The 17,745-nt window shown below is 38.6% G+C and overlaps 1 protein-coding gene across 5 annotated transcripts in view; it reads right to left on the reverse strand.

The window, feature by feature from the left end:
- ATXN2 (ataxin 2) overlaps window positions 1–17,745 on the reverse strand; it is an 80,654-nt gene that overhangs the window by 22,253 nt on the left and 40,656 nt on the right. For 3 of the 5 annotated variants that reach the window (XM_044673538.1, XM_044673522.1, XM_044673530.1), the window contains exons 11-17: window positions 12,589–12,786; window positions 12,168–12,275; window positions 9,460–9,530; window positions 4,280–4,584; window positions 2,505–2,568; window positions 1,516–1,668; window positions 955–1,021 (exon numbers count right to left, since the gene is read on the reverse strand). In XM_044673538.1, coding sequence (XP_044529473.1) covers window positions 955–1,021; window positions 1,516–1,668; window positions 2,505–2,568; window positions 4,280–4,584; window positions 9,460–9,530; window positions 12,168–12,275; window positions 12,589–12,786 — 966 coding nt within the window. The remainder of the gene's footprint in view (window positions 1–954; window positions 1,022–1,515; window positions 1,669–2,504; window positions 2,569–4,279; window positions 4,585–9,459; window positions 9,531–12,167; window positions 12,276–12,588; window positions 12,787–17,745) is intronic. The other 2 variants (XM_044673555.1, XM_044673546.1) reach the window with 1 other exon arrangement.

A 17,745-nucleotide genomic window follows, 5' to 3' on the forward strand; every position in this document is an offset into this window, starting at 1 on the left:
CTGTGGCTCAAAGACTCAACTCAGTGGATGGGAAAAAAAATTACATCTTGGGGGCAGCTGGGTAGCTCAGTGGATTGAGAGTCAGGCCTAGAGACAGGAGGTCCTAGGTTCCAATCTAGCCTCAGACACTTCCCAGCTGTGTGACCCTGGGCAAGTCACTTGACCCCCATTGCCCACCCTTACCACTCTTCCACCTAGGAGCCAATACACAGAAGTTAAGGGTTTTAAAATTTTTTTTTAAATTACATCTTTATTTTACTAATGGAAATCAAATACCTTTTAATTATGAAGTTTTAAAAATATATTATTCTAAGAAAGGGATCCAAATGCTTCACCAGACTAGTAGTAGTAGTAGTAGTAGCAGCAGCAGCAGCATGACAACAACAACAATAACTACTACTACAATTTAGAGAATGCATATGTACTATATATGTATTTGTACTAGGAACTGTGCACATTACAAATATCTCACTGAACTGTCCCAAAAACCATAGGAAGTGCTATTATCCCCATGTTAAAGCTGAGGAAGGCAAATTAAGGTAAATGGAGTTAAGTGTCCCAAGGTCACACAGCTAGAAAGTATCTGAGGTCTTGCTGGTCTCAGGCCCAGCACTGCCAATGATGCATACAAATCAAAGGAATCCATGGTACAGAAAAGTTTAAGAACTCAGATTTAATATAATTCTTGCCCTTTTACTGCCACTATCCCAGCACTCCTTGGAACTCCCAGGAGAACTGATTTAGAGCCAAAAGATTCTAGAAGAGTTTAGGTGGTGACTGGCACAGGGCGTCCCTGAGAAGTGGTTTAAGCTACAACTCCACCACTCCCAAGGCACCATTTTGTCTATCCCCAAAAGGTTAAATCCCAACACGGTTACCAATTACTTCCAAATCCTGCTCTTCAGATCATGCAACATGCAGACTAAACCCAAACCCAGGCAATGTTCTTCTCACCTTTACCTGCTCTATATGTCTTGGCTTGGTTCACTGGCATAGGCGTCATGGGTATAGGATAGAGAGGCTTATGGGGAAGAAAAAGGAAATTGAAAGTTAAGATTTTACTTTTGCTAAAATAAAAAAAAATCTCCAATGTTATATTCACTAATTATCATTTTAAAAGTCCAAATATATATGCTTTGTCAAATGTCATTTGTTTCTACCTCCCCAGGGTTTGATGTTTTTCCAATTAACACCGAAATGTTGATAAACACAATAAAAAGTACAGTAAATCTCCTTTACCACATAGTTTCTACTAAGAACCCACTCTTGACATAAAGGTCTGTGCACAAAAGTCTAATATGTATCCTTGAAGACTCACTGTTAATTTTTCAAGGACAAAACAATGGTCCAATTCTCCACTTCAGCCACAGTGTACAAGCAATGCCTCAACTTGATTTGTCTGGAGTTGAAGGATGCCAGAGGTGAACAACAGGACTAGGCTTTTAACTATTCCTCTTCTAAATAGTACCCAGAATTTCATATACAAAAATTCAATTATCAATCATGAAGCTTTACCTGCACGCCTGGGCTCACTGGGACTGGGTACATCATATTTGGTGCAAAACAAACAGGCTGAGTATAGACCGGAGTTGGCTGTTGATGACCCACCATAGAAGGGCTTGGCTGGGCTTGAGGACGAGGTGAAGTAGGAGTGGTAGAAGGCTTTGGCTATAAAAAATTAAATGTGAGTCAATGATGCAAAAATGAAAAGTCAGTCTTTCTTAATAATGCACTTTAGTTTTATCTACTCTCTCAATCTTTACTTTTATGATTAAGAAATGATGAAAAGGAAAACTTTGCTGAGCCTAAGCTTATAAAGACATATAAACTTTTAAATAGATTGCCCAAATCCATTTATAAGGCTGTGCTTAGTACAGAGATTAACGATCAACTAACATTTTTTTAGTGTTCTTCATTTATAAGTTATTTGGTATGGATTGTTTCAGAGAAAACTGGGAAGATCTCTATGAATTCAGATACAGAGTGAAGTGAATAGAATTAGCAGAAGAATTTTTACAATGACATTATTTAAAAAAAAACTTCAAAAGATTTTAAAACTCTGATCAATATGACAGTAAACCAAAAATCCAGAGAATATGCTACTCATCTTCTAACAGAGAGGAATGGGCTGAAAATGCAAAATAAGATGTAATTTTGGACATGTCTATTGTATGAATTAATTTTGCTGGATGTATAGTTATGATTTGTTATGAATGTTTTGCTTTTATTGATAAGTGAGTAGTAGAAGGAATGGATAAATTATTTTTAAAAATAAGTTATATGACAAATTCTATCTATGGTAAATGTAACATTTCAAAAATCAATGAAATATCAACTTCATTGCAGCTATAGCTTCCATATCTCTAACATAACTAATAAGGTCAAAGGAGTCAAGAATCATAAAAATTATTATAATTTATCATATAAATGAAATAGAAATGATCTTTTTTTGTTGATAATTTACTTATTTCTTTATTTAATCTCAAACAGATCCATAAAATTACCTGAGCAAAAGAACGAGGGTTGAATTCCTTTGCATTGGGATTCAATGTGGATTTCCTAACTTGCCTAAACACAAAAGAAAAAATAAATAAATGCCCAAGGATAACCTTTTCTTTGGTCAGTTCTATAAGCACTTTCACAGATGTTAAATTAAAACTTGTTAATAACCACATACAATTTTGCTTAAGAGCATTAATCTATGTTGTAAAAATAATTTGTTAACTACTGTAACTAGCATTTACATGATTATTTAAGATTTGCAAAGCCCTTTACATATGTTACATTTGATCTTCAGAACTACTCTGGTAAGCTGGTGCTATTATCTCCGTTTTACAGATGGAAAAATTGAGGGACAGAGACTTTAAGTGTCTGAGGCAGAATTTTTTTTTTTTTTTTAATCCTTACCTTCCATCTTAGAATGTATATTGGCTCCAAGGCAGAAGAGTGGTAAGGGTGGGCAATGGAGGTCAAGTGACTTGCCCAGGGTCACACAGTTGGGAAGTATCTGAGGCAGGATTTGAGCCTAGGACCTCCTGTCTCTAGGCCTGACTCTCAATCCACTGAGCTACCCAGCTGCCCCGAGGCAGAATTGAACCCAGATCTTCCTGACTCCATCACCAACCTGCCTAACAACTATTAAAACCACAGAACAATAATATATAAAACCTTACAACATGTAGAGTAAACATGACAAAAAGAAAAAAGATATGAAACTTCAGATAACAAAAGACATTTTGGAAACATTCAATCAAGAGTTGTTGGAATGAAACTGTTTTATCACATTATGAAAAACCTTTTTTTTTTTTTAAACCCTCACCTTCCATCTTGGAGTCAATACTGTGTATTGGCTCCTAGGTGGAAGAGTGGTAAGGGTGGGCAATGGAGATCAAGTGACTTGCCCAGGGTCACACAGCTGGGAAGTATCCAAGGCCAGATTTGAACCCACAACCTCCCGTCTCTAGGCCAATCCACTGAGCTACCCAGCTGCCCCCCATGAAAAACCTTCTTAATAGGAATCTTAGCAGCTAGATAGAGCCCAGAACCTGGAATAAGGAAGACCTAAATTTTAATCCAACCTCAGACAATCCCTAGTTGTATAACCCTAGGCAAATTATTTCAGCCATCTGCCAGTCTCCTCATCTGTAAAATTGGAACAATATCGAAACCTCCCCCAAGTTGTTATAAGGATCCACTAAGATAATGGGAAAGCACATAGCACAGTTCCTGGCATTTAATAAAATGCTTGTTTTCTTTCCTTCTTTTTCCTTCCTTTCTCCCATAAAAGCCCTCATTTTGGAACAGAGGTAACTCCAGGTTCTCTAGGCCAAATGAATCCATGCTTGAGCAGGTGATGCTCAAGTTGAAAAGAGTCTACACGTGGTTACAGCAACAGAGAATATTCAGTTCAGACAGGCTCAACATTACCAGGCCAGCCACTCATCATCTAATGCTATAATGTATTTGGGGGCTGTATAAATCATTTAAATTATCTGCAAGGGCTTCTCCCAAATGGAGGCATTGTGATTTTGATGTATTTAAAATATTAAAGAAAAATCTTAATGACAGTTCACCTGTCAGTTACTTTTATTTGCCAAGACTCAGGATATATATGAAAAGTAACTCATCATTAAAGATCATTACAAGATTGCTTATAAGCAATGTAATTTATACTTGTGAAATGTCTGGAGGGGGATGGACCTTCTGGCAGAGTACAATACGAAAATGGCTTCAAGCAAATTTGCTAAGGGGACACTTCCAATAACAGATGGTGACTCACTCAGCTGCATCTTTCTTGTCTTCTTGCTCCTCCTTCTCATGTTTACTTCCTGGGCTGGCTGTCTGCACACCTTGGGAAGTGACCTCCGGACCTCTTTTCTGATCTGAGCTCCCACTAGCAGATGGAGAAATGCAAGGACTGCTCGGCTTGCTGCTGCCACTTGTGCAGCTGGCACTGCTGGTCTCCAGGAGAACATCCTTAGGGCTGGGTTCAGGTTGGTCTTTGATCATATCTCTTGACTTTTCTCCTTCTCTGCTTTTGTTGAGCAGGTGATCCACATTGTCAGGAGTAGAACTTGGTTGTAACTAAAGAAAGGCAATTCATTACTCTTCTTTACTTTCACTATTATAATAAAGCAGACCCAAGGACTAAGCTAATTAGAACGGACAGGCTGATGCCAGAAGGTCAGACAAAAGATGATCAATACTTGGGCCAAGACATCTCATGGGAAAAAGAAACAATAGCCCCAAGTCTGTGTGGCGAGATGCTAGGGGAAAAGAAGAAAGTGTGCCAAGAACCAGTTATTAGCCTGTTTATAAACATTAATGGAACAACAAGTCCTTCAAATGTTAGCTTTTGGCCCCTTGTCTAACAAATTAACATACTAACAGCAGAGCTCAGCTACATCAATATCAGTATGCTACAAAGAACAAAATCAGTGTACAAAAGTGGGTCCGAATCTAAGAAAGGAAAGAGGCAAACAAAAGGGTCAGACTTAAATTAAATGCTCAAATGTAAAGAGAAAACATTATTTAAATCAGTCACTTGGTCAGTGTCTTAAATGGTCATTGTGAGCACAAGCTAAAAAAAAAAAATTACTCAAAAATTCAATGTCATGTATCGAAAAGGAAAAAAGGTAAAAAAGAAGCCTATATGGAACTTGTCAAGACTCTCTAAAGATCCCCTCCTTGAACTTCCTAGATTCTCTCCCATCTACCAGCCTAGGGGATCATCCTCTACCCTTCACTCTCACTCAAACCACATTGATACCCAGTTGCCAAATAGTCTAATTTCTCTGCTACAATTTTCTTGTATCAGACGCCTCCTCTCTGATCACAGGAGGGAGCCTTGTTGCAATGTCATCACCTCTTAACAGCCTTCTCCAATCCATCCTCTACAGAACTATGGAAAGGATTTTTCTAAAGCAGAGTTCTCCCAACATCAGCCTCCTGTTCCACCAACTCCACTTGTACCCCTATTGCCTTTAGGAACCACTATCCATTCCAGTTTGGCACTTAAAGGCTTCCCCAACCTGGCACCAGTCTCATTAGACAGCTCTCCCTTTGAGACACTCTTAATGGCGCTAACATGCACTTCATCCTCACCTTACCCTTAAAGCCTTTACTTACCTGATTTCCCAAATGCTAGTATTGCCCTGCCCCATCCCCAACAAAATAACCTCATATTTATTGTGCATACACACAAAACACAGTCTCCTCTGAAAAACTATAAGATTCTTGAGGGCAGGGACAGTACTATTTTTATCTTTTTATACCAGGGGGCTAGCACAATGCCAGGCACATAGCAGAACCTTAATTAATACTTGTGCACACAAGAGTCTCCAAACTTAAATAACAAAATAGCTAACATTTATAGAGCGCTATTTCTATGTGCCAGGCATTGTGTTGAGCGCATTACAATTCTTAGCCCATTTGATCCTCACCATAATCCTAAAGGTAAGTGCTGTGATTATCCCCATTTTACAGTTAAGAAAAGGAGGAAATCAAAGGTTAAAGTGACTTGCACAGGGTCACAAAGCAATTAAGTATTTGGATTCAGTTCTTCCTGACTACAGAACCAGCACTATCCACCTTGCCACCTAGCTATTCTTTGATATAGTGACTTTAATGCAAAGGTAGGCATGGCTTGATTCCTGTTTGAGAAATAAGAAAAGCCAAGGTTTCTATGGTGAAAAGAGTATGTAGTATCAGAGAAAACAAAATAATCTTCTTAGACAGGAAACTACTGGTTACTACTGTGGGGAGTCTTATCAGAATCACCTGATTGTATACAATTAGACCATCAACTACAAAGATCAAAATCACTACCAAATCAGAAGAAAGACTGAAGATTAGAACAGCCACAGCCTCAAACCTGACCTTGTCAAACAAACCTCTGATACCATGAAATGGAATCCAAGAAAGGTAAAAGGGCCTAAATAGGAAGAAGTGTGCTTACTAAAAGCATTGGCCATAAATGGAGGCAGAATCCCTCCAGGCCAAGAGAAGAGCTCCCTCTAGATGTTCATGTTCCCAAATGCTCTTTCTTCTAATGATAATGTGCTGACTACATCAAGCTAAGGCTCACTGTGGCCCTGCTAAACTGATTACTAATAATCTATACAGAAAAGAAAACTAAACGGTGTAAAAAAAATGCCAATTTCCCATGTAGGTGCATACCTAATACACTGAATTGTACAAATGAACTTCAGTCTATAAGACAGGCACTAAAGATGTATGTAAAGAGAGCTGTACCTAGAATCACAGAGGATGAAGACAACATGATGGGTAATGTTTGAGAAACTATACACTGCTTTTATAGTAATTTCAAGCTGCTAGCTGGCTCAAAATTCCAATTTTCCAATATAAGTATCATTCTGGACAATGTGAATCTTAAAATGACTAGTATCTCTAAGGGACTGACAGTGGAGACAACTTAAAAGAAGAGATTTAGTAGACTAAGGAGTATTTTCCTATGACTCCCCAGCATTACCAGCATACATTGGAAAAGAAGGTGCACTAATAATGTGGTCAGACAAAGGGTATGTAACAGCTTGAATTCTCCACAGGCAGCTAGAAATGTATGCTGAGCATGGTTCCACCATGTGGGTAGCCTATCTTAGGGCAGGACACTGACCAAAACTGCACAGGAAAAATCAAAGCCTTGGCCATGTATGGGGGGGGGGGGGGGGTGCGCGGAGATAAACCAAATGATGAGCTCAAAGACCTCCCTCTCCTAGAGCACTGAAGAAGAGGGGTTTTGAGGTGGGTCCATGTAACAAATTTAGTGATGGAGCTCCTCATAGCAGAGACTGAGAGAAAGAGCCTGATGGACCCTTGTCCAAGTTGGCAGACTAGCAGAGGAGGGAAGCCCAGATTCTTAAAAAAGTTAATAAAGAAAAGTGATATGCAGATAGAAATGAAAAACTAAGAGCAGCTAGCCCAAAAACAGGAAGATCAGAAATGTCTTTTCTGAAGAAAGCAATTTCAATCTAATACCAAGAATGTAGATTTAGAGCCCAGACAAATAAACACAATGATCTTTAGACTGAAGGATAAAAGTAGAGTGAATTAACACCAAAGGATGCTGACTCTAGGATGGCACTTTATCAGGGGTGGCATATAAAACAACATTAGAATAAGAAAGGGGAACTTTTTATTTGGATTGAGAATCTAATCTTAACATGATCAATGACACAAAGCTGGAAGAGGCCATCAAGCCAAATTCCTTCATTTTACTGAGAGGGAAATGAAGGCCGAGAGATGCTGATTTGCCCAGAGTTACACCAGTCTGAAGTGTATGAGACAGGATTTAAACTCTGTCCACTCTAATAACTCATTTTTAATTAACGAAGTAAAACTGCTAAGATCCAGGTACCTTGTGAGGGGCAAAGGGATAGGTATAAGATCCTGGAGGAATCTGTGAGAGTAGGGTATCTGAGGAAATTAGTGACACTGTGCAATTCCACTTCAGATGAGGGCAGGAGTGGGAAAAGAGGGGAACCAGGGAGCCAAGTGATGAACTCTTTCTGAGAAACGAGACGGTTGGTTCCAGAAACAACAGTCACAATGATTGGCATCAAGTGAAAACTTTTAATAGAGCAAAGATCTAAGGAGTGATAGCAGCAAAGGAAGGAAAGCCTGGAAATGGCAGCCAAGAGCAAGAAGTATTCTAAGCCTTGCCTCCAGGACCAGTGAATCAGAGGGCAGTAGGGAGAGAGGATGGCCAGGTAGGCAATTCACCATTTGGAGGCAATTACTAAATAAGAGGACTATGAATAAAAAAAGAAGCGGCAGGCACAAGATTTTTAAGAGTAGAGAAGAACTGAGGTAACATTTTCCGTTTGACTATCTTACATTTTAATAGTACTAATCCTTAGCCTTTGAGAAAATGTATATAGTGACTAATAATTCAGATCTGTGATATATTCTCCCTTTAAACACATCAGACTAGACAAGCTAAATGTGATTACAAAGATGCACATCTGGACAAATTACTGACACTTAGGGCTGTTAAACATAAGCTAGTCAACCACATTTATGTCTATAAACAATTAACTTTCCCAAAAAGAAATTATAAAAACATTGGTAGGTACTGAACAAATTAAAAGGGTCAGCCTTCTTATCATGCAAAATAGAGTTATCACTCATCCTAGATATCCAATCTGATTGAAGGGGGTGTGACCTGAAGTGAATGAGAGAGTGTTAAGTAATGCAACAAGGCTTTACTATGGGAAAGGATTTGAGGAGGGGGAAGAGGGGAAAGAAGAGAGAGAAGCAGGGAGAGGAAGTGGCTAGGGGTCTCCACCTGGGTGGGGAAGGTCTTTTATAAGGTCAGGGATTAGATAATCTGGGACTTGTCTCATTAGCTGTTTCAGGGTGGGAAGTAGCTGGTTCCCATGACTGCATAGTTACTAACATGGTACAGACAATATAGGTCCAAAACATTAATCCACCATGAATCTATAGGGTCATAGCATGAGAAGTTAACAGTGCCCTATGGAGTGGAACAACTGCTTTGTTCTGGAGTTCCAGCAGGTGCAGAGGAAGGGGATGCTAATAGAGAAAAGAGGATAAGGGAGGCTTTGGTCCCACGGTCTGGATCACTAGAATAAGGTGGGTTTTTTTGGTATGCAAAATGTTCATATTTATTAGGATTAAGTATAAAATAGCAAAAAAATTTTATTTAAAAAAAAGAAAAAGTTAATACCTTTAATCTGAGAGTCATGTCCCATGGCTATTCCCTACCCTTATTTCCTACTCCCCATATAACTATCTATAAGGCACTTGGGTAGCAGGGTGGATAGAAGTTAATTGGGAAATGTTTAACAAAATACATAAAAACACAACAAAGATAATGTTAATTTATGAATTTTTAAAGTCAATACACAGCTATAATAGGGATTGCTTCTATTTTAGTTTGACACTACTGATATTTAATGCATGGGAAAAAATACTTACCCTAAAATCATTCTTAAATTTCTTTAAGTCATCGATTTGTTTTCTATGTTCTGAAACAATGGGTGATATACCTGCAAAATTAAGAGATATAAGACACTCCAACTCTTCCCTCAAAGAAAAGCTGAGTTATATACCATTTTTTAATTTAGATCTAGGGGGGAAAAATGAAATCCAACACAAATAAAACAAAAAGATCCAAAATCTACTTGATACATAAAATAGAGACATTTATATGCGTATGCAAATACATGCCACCACCCGAATGATCCGAAATCTATGTCCGCAAGAATTATCCTTACCTTTTCGTTTGCTGGGTAATACACATGGCATCCCATATCCCACATATCCTTTCCAACAAACTTTTGTGCTAATTAAATTCATGTAACTCTCAAGGAGACATCAGAATCACAAATACCAGGACAGTGAAAACTGCTGAGAAGGTAGCTATACAAAGCACAATGGATGGAGCATGGGGAATGGAGTTCTGAAGACCAGAGTTTGAATCCAGCTTCACATACTTACTACCCATTTGATCCCTGGCAAGTCACTTAACCTGTCTGGCTTATTTTCTTCATCTGTAAAGTGGGGATAATAATAGCATCTACCACCACCAGTATATCTGTAAAGTGCTTACACAGTGCCTGGGTAAATGGTAGGTGCTTTAAAAACAACAAAAACAGTTTCCTTCCTTCCATTTATAATGAGTCTACACAGGGATATCTAAGCCTGTTTTATTTTTGAAGATCAGAGTGAGGTGAGAAGGGAGGGAAATAAGTATGTACATAGCCCGTACTAAGGACCAGGGACTGTGTTAACCGTATCACTTAACAGATATTATCTTATTTCATCCTTCCACAACTCTTCAAGGTAGGTGCTATTTATATTTTACAGATAAAAAAACTAAAGCAGGCAAAGATTAAGTGACATGCCTAGGATCACAAAGCTAGTTAAGTATCATAGGCTGGATTTGAACATAGGTCTTTCAGACTCCACAAGCAGTGTGCTATCTACCAAAGCACCTGGCTGTTTACCTATTTCAAAATGGGCTTGAATAGAGCCTTTGAATTTACAATACAATCATTCCTGCTTCATTCTACAGCAGAATCTTTCCTCTAAATAAAGAAGAACTGCCCCAACCACAAGCCTAAAACAATGACCTCCCCCATCCACCCTAAAAAACATTTTGTCCCAATAACTCTTTGCCTTTCTGTTCGGAGAAAGGGGTACTTTTCATTTTCTTTTCCTTAGGCTTTAACTGGGTTTTTAATTACTCAGAATCTGACTAACTTGTACTACTGTCATTTGTATATTGTTATCATCACTGTAAATGTTGTTCATTTTGTTCCGCTTACTTTTTTCCTGAAGGCAGCTAAGTGGTGCAGGGGATAGAGAGCTGGGTCTGGAGTCATCTTCCTCAGCCTCAGCCTCAGACACTGCCTATAGCTGGGTGACTTTGGAAAAGTCACTTGACCCTGTCTGCCTAAGTTTCCTCATCTGTAAAATGAATTTAAATGGCAAACTACTACAGTACTTTACCAAGAAAACCCCAAGAAGAGTTTATGTTGGTGAGTTAGTCACATCTAAAAAACAATGAACAACACTTTTTTCCACACTGATTCATACAAATCTTCACATGGTTTTCTGAAGTGGTGAAACTGTCATTTCTTATTGCAGTGATATTCCATTATATTCACCTATCAGTTTTTTAGGCAGTATTCCTTGAAAAAAATTAATGCAGAATTAGACTATCTTGCAGCCTCACTTACAATGTGTGTGCTTAGCTACTTACACTTCAACTCTCCCACTTACCAATCTGCTTGGAGCAGAGTATTCTATTTTGCATTTCTCTTCTTATTAGTGATTTGGGACCCACCTCTGGATTTTAGATGCAATTCTTCTTCAGAAGACTATCTGCTCATGTCCCTTGGATCACTTGGCCACTGAAGAATGGCTCTTGGTATGAAATATTTGTATCAGTTCCCTAAGTATCTTGGAATTTTATCAGTAATATGAATGTAAATTATTTTTCTCTATTCTATAGTCACTGATTATTCTATCCTCATTCAATTTGTTCAAAAGTTTAGTGTCATCATCGAAATGGTTTGTCTTATGTTCTTATCTATTACTCTTTGTTTGGAAAAGAATCCTTCCCTAATTGCAATTGTCAAACATCTTTTCTTGCTTTCTCTGCTAGTTTTTAAATGAGAACTTTTCCAATTCTTTCAGCCTTCCCAAAAACTGAGGTTCTTGGTTTTAGCAAATACTGGAAAAGTCTTTACCATTGCTTCTGTTTCCTGTGAATCTTGTCTGTTTTGCTTATCTCCTTTTCTCTCATCTAAATGGTACCACATCATTTGGTTGTTATATAAAGAATACCCTCTTCCTTCATTGATACCGTTTCTCATTATTTCCCTTGAGATTTCATTATCTGCTTCTTCACATTAATTTTGCTCCTGTTTTGCCTAGTTCTAGAAAGTACTCCATTGATAATATGATTTAATTTTTTGGTAAGGCACAACCACAGACAGGATTTCTCCAATTATTTCAGTTGTGCTTTGTTTTATATTCAGATTGATAACATTATATATTTTGTCAGATTAACTCAGTGATTTTTTGCTATTTGTGGTTGTTCTGAATGGTTTTTCACTTATCATTCCAATTTGGGTTGTTTTCAGTCCTGTATATCTAAGCTACTTTTATCTACTAACCTTTATTTTCTGCTTTTGCAAAGCTTGGGGAAGTCTCACTTGGCTTAATATTTTCTTTGTTTCCAGCTGGAGAATTTTGCCTCTGATCCTGAAGCCTAGAATCTTTAGCTGGAAATTTAGAAAATTAGAAAGTCAGTCCAAAACACACATGCTAAAAAGTTTGAAAAAGAAAAAATGCTAGAAGACAATATTCTAAATTTTGTTTAGAACAAAGGAATCTAAAGTCTTTAAACTTTTTAAAAAAAAAAGGTAGTAACTATCTCTTCTATAAGGTCAGGTAATGACAACATGTAATGAGGTCTCAGAGACACTATGTAGAACATTAACTACACAACTAAATTGAATACATGTCAAATCCATGACCATTAATGCACGCTACATACACATAAATGACAGACGCCAAGAATCCCCAATCGCATACCGTCACTAGATGGGGTAACTGCTCTGTTGGACGCAGGATTGGCAGGTGTAGGAGATGCAGCAGGCACAGGCACAGCCATGGATTCTGTGGGCACAGTCCCAGCTTGGGGAGAAGAGAGAATTGGACCAGGAGGAGTATTTCCAATATTGCTTTGTCTTGGAGATCTTGGTCTGTGTGTTTTTGGAGATAATCTTGGAACTATAAGAAAGGGAGAAGGGCTAGTACATATTGTGTCTCCCTGGCAGATATGTAGGCTGTGATGGCAAACACTCCTGGGACACATGATTTCATCAGGGTTAATTCTTAGCCCTTGGACACCCCATACTATACTTTCATCCCTGGGGAACACATGTGACTGATGTGGTACACTGGGAAGAGAAGCAGAGCTACCATCCTGACCCTGGACACTTAGTCAAAGTGTCTGGGATGAGAAGCCTGTCACCCATTTCAGAAGCCAACGTGAGTTAATAGTGAGGCTTACGTGGTGCTGAGTGTGAACACCACCAACTGTGGGGACCTGAGAAAAGGCATGCTAGTACTCCTCTCGGTTCATTCCTGATGCCTGGGTGGTCTCTGGCAAGCCCCTTACGATCTCTGAGCACCCCCTCTCCCAATTAGAAATAAGGAGGCCTAAGAAGACAACCAGAGGCCTATTGCAGCTTTCTGCCTTCGTCTCAATGCCCTACTTACTGTATAACCCTATGGGACTTGACTTCTCAGAACCCATCTTTCTTCTGTGTAAACTGACAATGATATTTATGCCAAGTACTTTAGAGTGTTCTTCTTTGTAAAGAACCATACAAATGTGAGTTAGGATTACTGCTATTTTTTGCTTTGTTTCTAATACAGATCAGAAATTTCACTGGCATGGGAAACACTCAACTAAATGTATGTCCATGACTTCTGTGTATCTTAGAAGGCTAGATTACTTGCCCAAAGCATGAAGAGGACAAATGATTTGGCCCCAACCACCAGACTAGTACATGGTAGAGGCAAATCTTGGACTTGAATGTTTCTGCTTCTAAGGAGCCTCCTAACTACACCACAATGCCTGTAATAATGGTAGGGACACAGTGATAGCAGTGGCTAGAACTAAGAAAATGAAACAGTGGTTTGCAGCCCTCCCATGATAAGTAATTACAAACTAAGCGAGCTGGTCTCTAGTCTTGTCTTCAGAAATGTGGTCAGCTTAGGAAGGGCTAACAGGGGGCTGAGTTTCTCTGGCACAGCTGTCAAGGAAGCTTATCTCCAGATCATGACAAGGTACCTCAAGAGTCAGTGATGAGAAAAGGCTACATTTATATGTTCCACTTCAGACAGATTCTACATCTTTTTTTTTTTTTAATTGAGACATTAGGCCTGTTCTTGTCAGTTTTGAGAAAATAGTGAAAAAAAAATTGGAGGGAAGCCTATAAATTTCTCTATCTTGCCCTTGCCCCAATTCCAGAAATGCAGTAAGTAACTATAGCCATGACAATCTTACTACTGTCATGGCTCCTTTCCTCCTTTAGAATTCACTCTAAATAAACATTTTATTGAAAAAATCAATAATAAATTTGATTAGGAAAGTAGACTAAAACCTCTACCAAGAAAAGTGAATTAAAATGTCTACCAAATATACCCCTTCCTCTAAAGATAACAGCTAACATTAAAAACAAAACAAAACAAAAAACCTCACCTTTCTTAGAATCAATACAAAATATCGGGTTTTAAGGCAGAAGAATGATATGGTCTAGACCAATGATGGGCAAACTTTTTAAAAAGGGGGCCAAAGGAAAGGAAATGCTCATCTGCCAGTCTGTTTCTAAGGCAACTCTTTTGAAGTTTCATTGTATTGTATCCTACTCATTGTATTCATCAGATTAGGAATAATGTCACCCAGTGGGATAGAACATTTCAGGGGGCAGCATCTGGCCCGAGAGCTGTAGTTTGCCCAGCACTGGTCTAGACGATGGGGGTTAAGTGACTTGCCCAGGGTCACAGAGCTATGAAGTGTCTGAGGCCAGATTTCAACCCAAGACCTCCCCTCTCTAGGGTTAGCCTCTATCCACTTAGCCACCTGGCTATCCCCTCCAGATAGCATTTATTAAGCATCTACTATGTGCCAGGCATTGGGCTAAGCATTTTACCAATATTATCTCTTTTGAACCTCACAACAACCCTGGGAGGCAGGTGCTATCATCCCTGTTTCACAGTTGAAGATACTGAGATAGGCAGAAGTTAAGTGACTTGTCCACAGTCACACAGCTAGTCTATGTCTAGGGACAGATTTTAAGGGCCCCAAGTCTGGGCCCCCATCCTCAGAGAACTATGGGATGTTCTAGGTTTTTCATAGAAAATCCCAAACATATCCTTTATTAGAGGTCTTTTGGGAAGCAGGGAGTATTTACTTATCTTACTGTGTCTTATGTCACTGTGCTCTAACATCTCCCAATTCACAAGACAAACTTGGTGTGGCAGTTGTCATAAATACCATTTCTCTTAGGTTTAAAAGGTTCTCATGCCTCCTATGAACTCATCTACCTCTCCTGAGAAAGCTTCCAGATTCTAATGCCATCAAATCTGACTAACACTTTTCTGTCACTCTGCTAAAGCCCTTGGGGTAATGCAGTGGAGGACATGCTTTCTCAGGCCCATACTAAAAGTTTCCCTTCACATCTAATAGAAGGCATTTAGTGCATGCTTGCTTTATTGCTAAAGAAAAGGATTTAATGACAATATATCTGAATTTTCTTTCTAGTGAACTTTTTTAAGGTACGGAAAGAGCTGTAAGAAGCTTAACTCATCTCTTGTCTTTCTCCCAAACTATAAAACTCTTCACAAATATATAACCTAACTCCTGTTGCCTTCCTCACTTAAAAATTCACTACACGCAAACTAGAGAAACCAGTACCTCATGCAGTCAAAAGGGTAAAGAACTCAAAACACATTTTGGGTGTCTAAATCTGGAAGAAAGGGTCTAACTGTGATATGGCCCAGACAAAATTGGACCAACAATTTCTAACAACTCAAATTCGATGGTTAGGAAAAAATTACTCAAATCGGATTCACCTTAAGTTCTTCCTTAATGGGTCACAAAAGTCACTAAGATTAAATCATTTCTTATCCTATTAGAATGAAGGGGAAAAATATCAGTAAGCACTGAAAATGTTTTGGATCAAGTATTCTGAACACGTATTTCTAGTCTTACTCCTCTTCTATTTTTTTTTTTTTTTAAAACCCTTACCTTCCATCTTGGAGTCAATACTGTGTATCGGCTCCAAGGCAGAAGAGTGGTAAGGGTGGGCAATGGGGGTCAAGTGACTTGCCCAAGGTCACACAGCTGGGAAGTGTCTGAGGTGAAATTTGAACCTAGGACCTCCTATCTCTAGGCCTGACTCTCAATCCACTGAGCTACCCAGCTGCCCCCTTCTTCTATTGAGGCAGCATGCTAAAGATGAAAAATTAGGAGAAACTTCAAATCCCAACTCAGACACACTTCCCTAAATGAGCTAACCACTCTGAGGCAATGTCTTCCTAAATGCCATGCTCCTCTAACTCAGGGATATACAGAAGGAAGCATTTGAATTTAATTCACAGAACAGTCCTGAATCAGTAGTATACAAATGTATCTCTAGATAAGCAAAGGGATGTTAAGTGATGAATTAAGTCATTAAAAAAATCTTTAATTGAAATCTGAAAATAATTGATAACCTGAAAAGAACACGAAAAGGAGAAAGGAAATCACAGCTCCCTGACTATAAAGTCACTTTACTCAATGAAGTAATTTCTAAAGAAGTTATAAATGACAAAAGTATATGAAGTCGACATCAAGGCAAAAAAATGTGAAAAGGGTTCTTTTTTGTTGTTGTTATTGCTGGTGTAAAATTTCATTTTCAGATAATTCTATTGGCCATAACCTCAAGGGTTACATATTTAGAAAGAATAAAATGAAAGGTTATCAACAACGACAACAAAAAAACTAAGAGATAAATAACCTATTTGTGCACTTTGAAATAACCATGAAAGAAAAATATTTAAGAATATATAGGAAAGGAAAAGTAGCAGACCTAGTACACTGTATGGCTGCATATGAGGCATCTAACCATTCATAAAACTTTTGCCTCTGATTTTGAGTATGAAACTCATGGCAACTGAGATAATTAGATTAAGTCTACACTGCCCATCTTTAGATTTAATCACCAAAGGTGAGAGCACCTCTAATTCTGGGAGGTCCTTAACCCATGTGAGGGACAAATCATAATCAACTGACTGCCCCCTAGGCGGTCTATGAGAAGCGTCTATTGTGATTGGACATGCAAATTAGGGGGGAGGCACAGGAAGCGACCCCTTTAAAAGGAGAAGGTCCTCAGTTATCTGGGGGCTTCTGATGAAAAGGGCGGCTGATGAAGGAACTCTTTTGGCCTGTGAAGGAGTGTTGAGACCTTGGTGAGACTACTTTAAATATCTTCTTTTAATTCCACACGGTGAGTTCAAAAGACTGAATCTTCCTGAACTTCTCTTAAGAAACTTCTTTTAATAGACTCTGTGAATGAATTTTTGCTTCATTCACCTCCGGGCCTCTGGCCCTCTAACTCTCGGCTGAGAGTTCATTAGATCTACCTGGATTAATTAGAGGATCGTAGTAAATTACCTACTGGGTTAGATTCTTATTTCCTATCTTTCTTTTTAATTGTAAATAAACTTCCATAAAAGTCAATTTTGACTTGAGATTATTCTTAATTGAGGATTGATAATAGTTCAATCGTCTGGCGACCATCTTTTAATATATTGAACCCCAAAAAAAACCTTTTCCCCCTTCCACAACCAGAAATATAGTCCAGGAATTCAACAATGGAAAAGATTTAATTATGCATATTGACATATGGATAACCTAGGCATGTTGGCAGGGCAGGAAGGCAGGCTTTAGACTTTTTATCCTTCAAGTAAAATTTAACTATAGTCTCCCTAAACAGACAAAATTCATAAAGCATTGTGGCAATACATAAATTAATTCTGTCTAGATTATCTCGGGGCAGCTAGGTGACACAGTGGGTAGAACACTGGGTCTGAAACTGGGAAGATTCTTCTTTGAGTTTAAATCTGGTCTGAGACATTTACTAGCTATGTAACTGGGCAAATAACTTAACCCTTATCTGCCTTGATTTCCTTATCTGT

The sequence above is a fragment of the Gracilinanus agilis genome, chromosome 1, assembly GCF_016433145.1.
Source record: "Gracilinanus agilis isolate LMUSP501 chromosome 1, AgileGrace, whole genome shotgun sequence".
In the NCBI taxonomy this organism is placed as follows: domain Eukaryota; kingdom Metazoa; phylum Chordata; class Mammalia; order Didelphimorphia; family Didelphidae; genus Gracilinanus; species Gracilinanus agilis.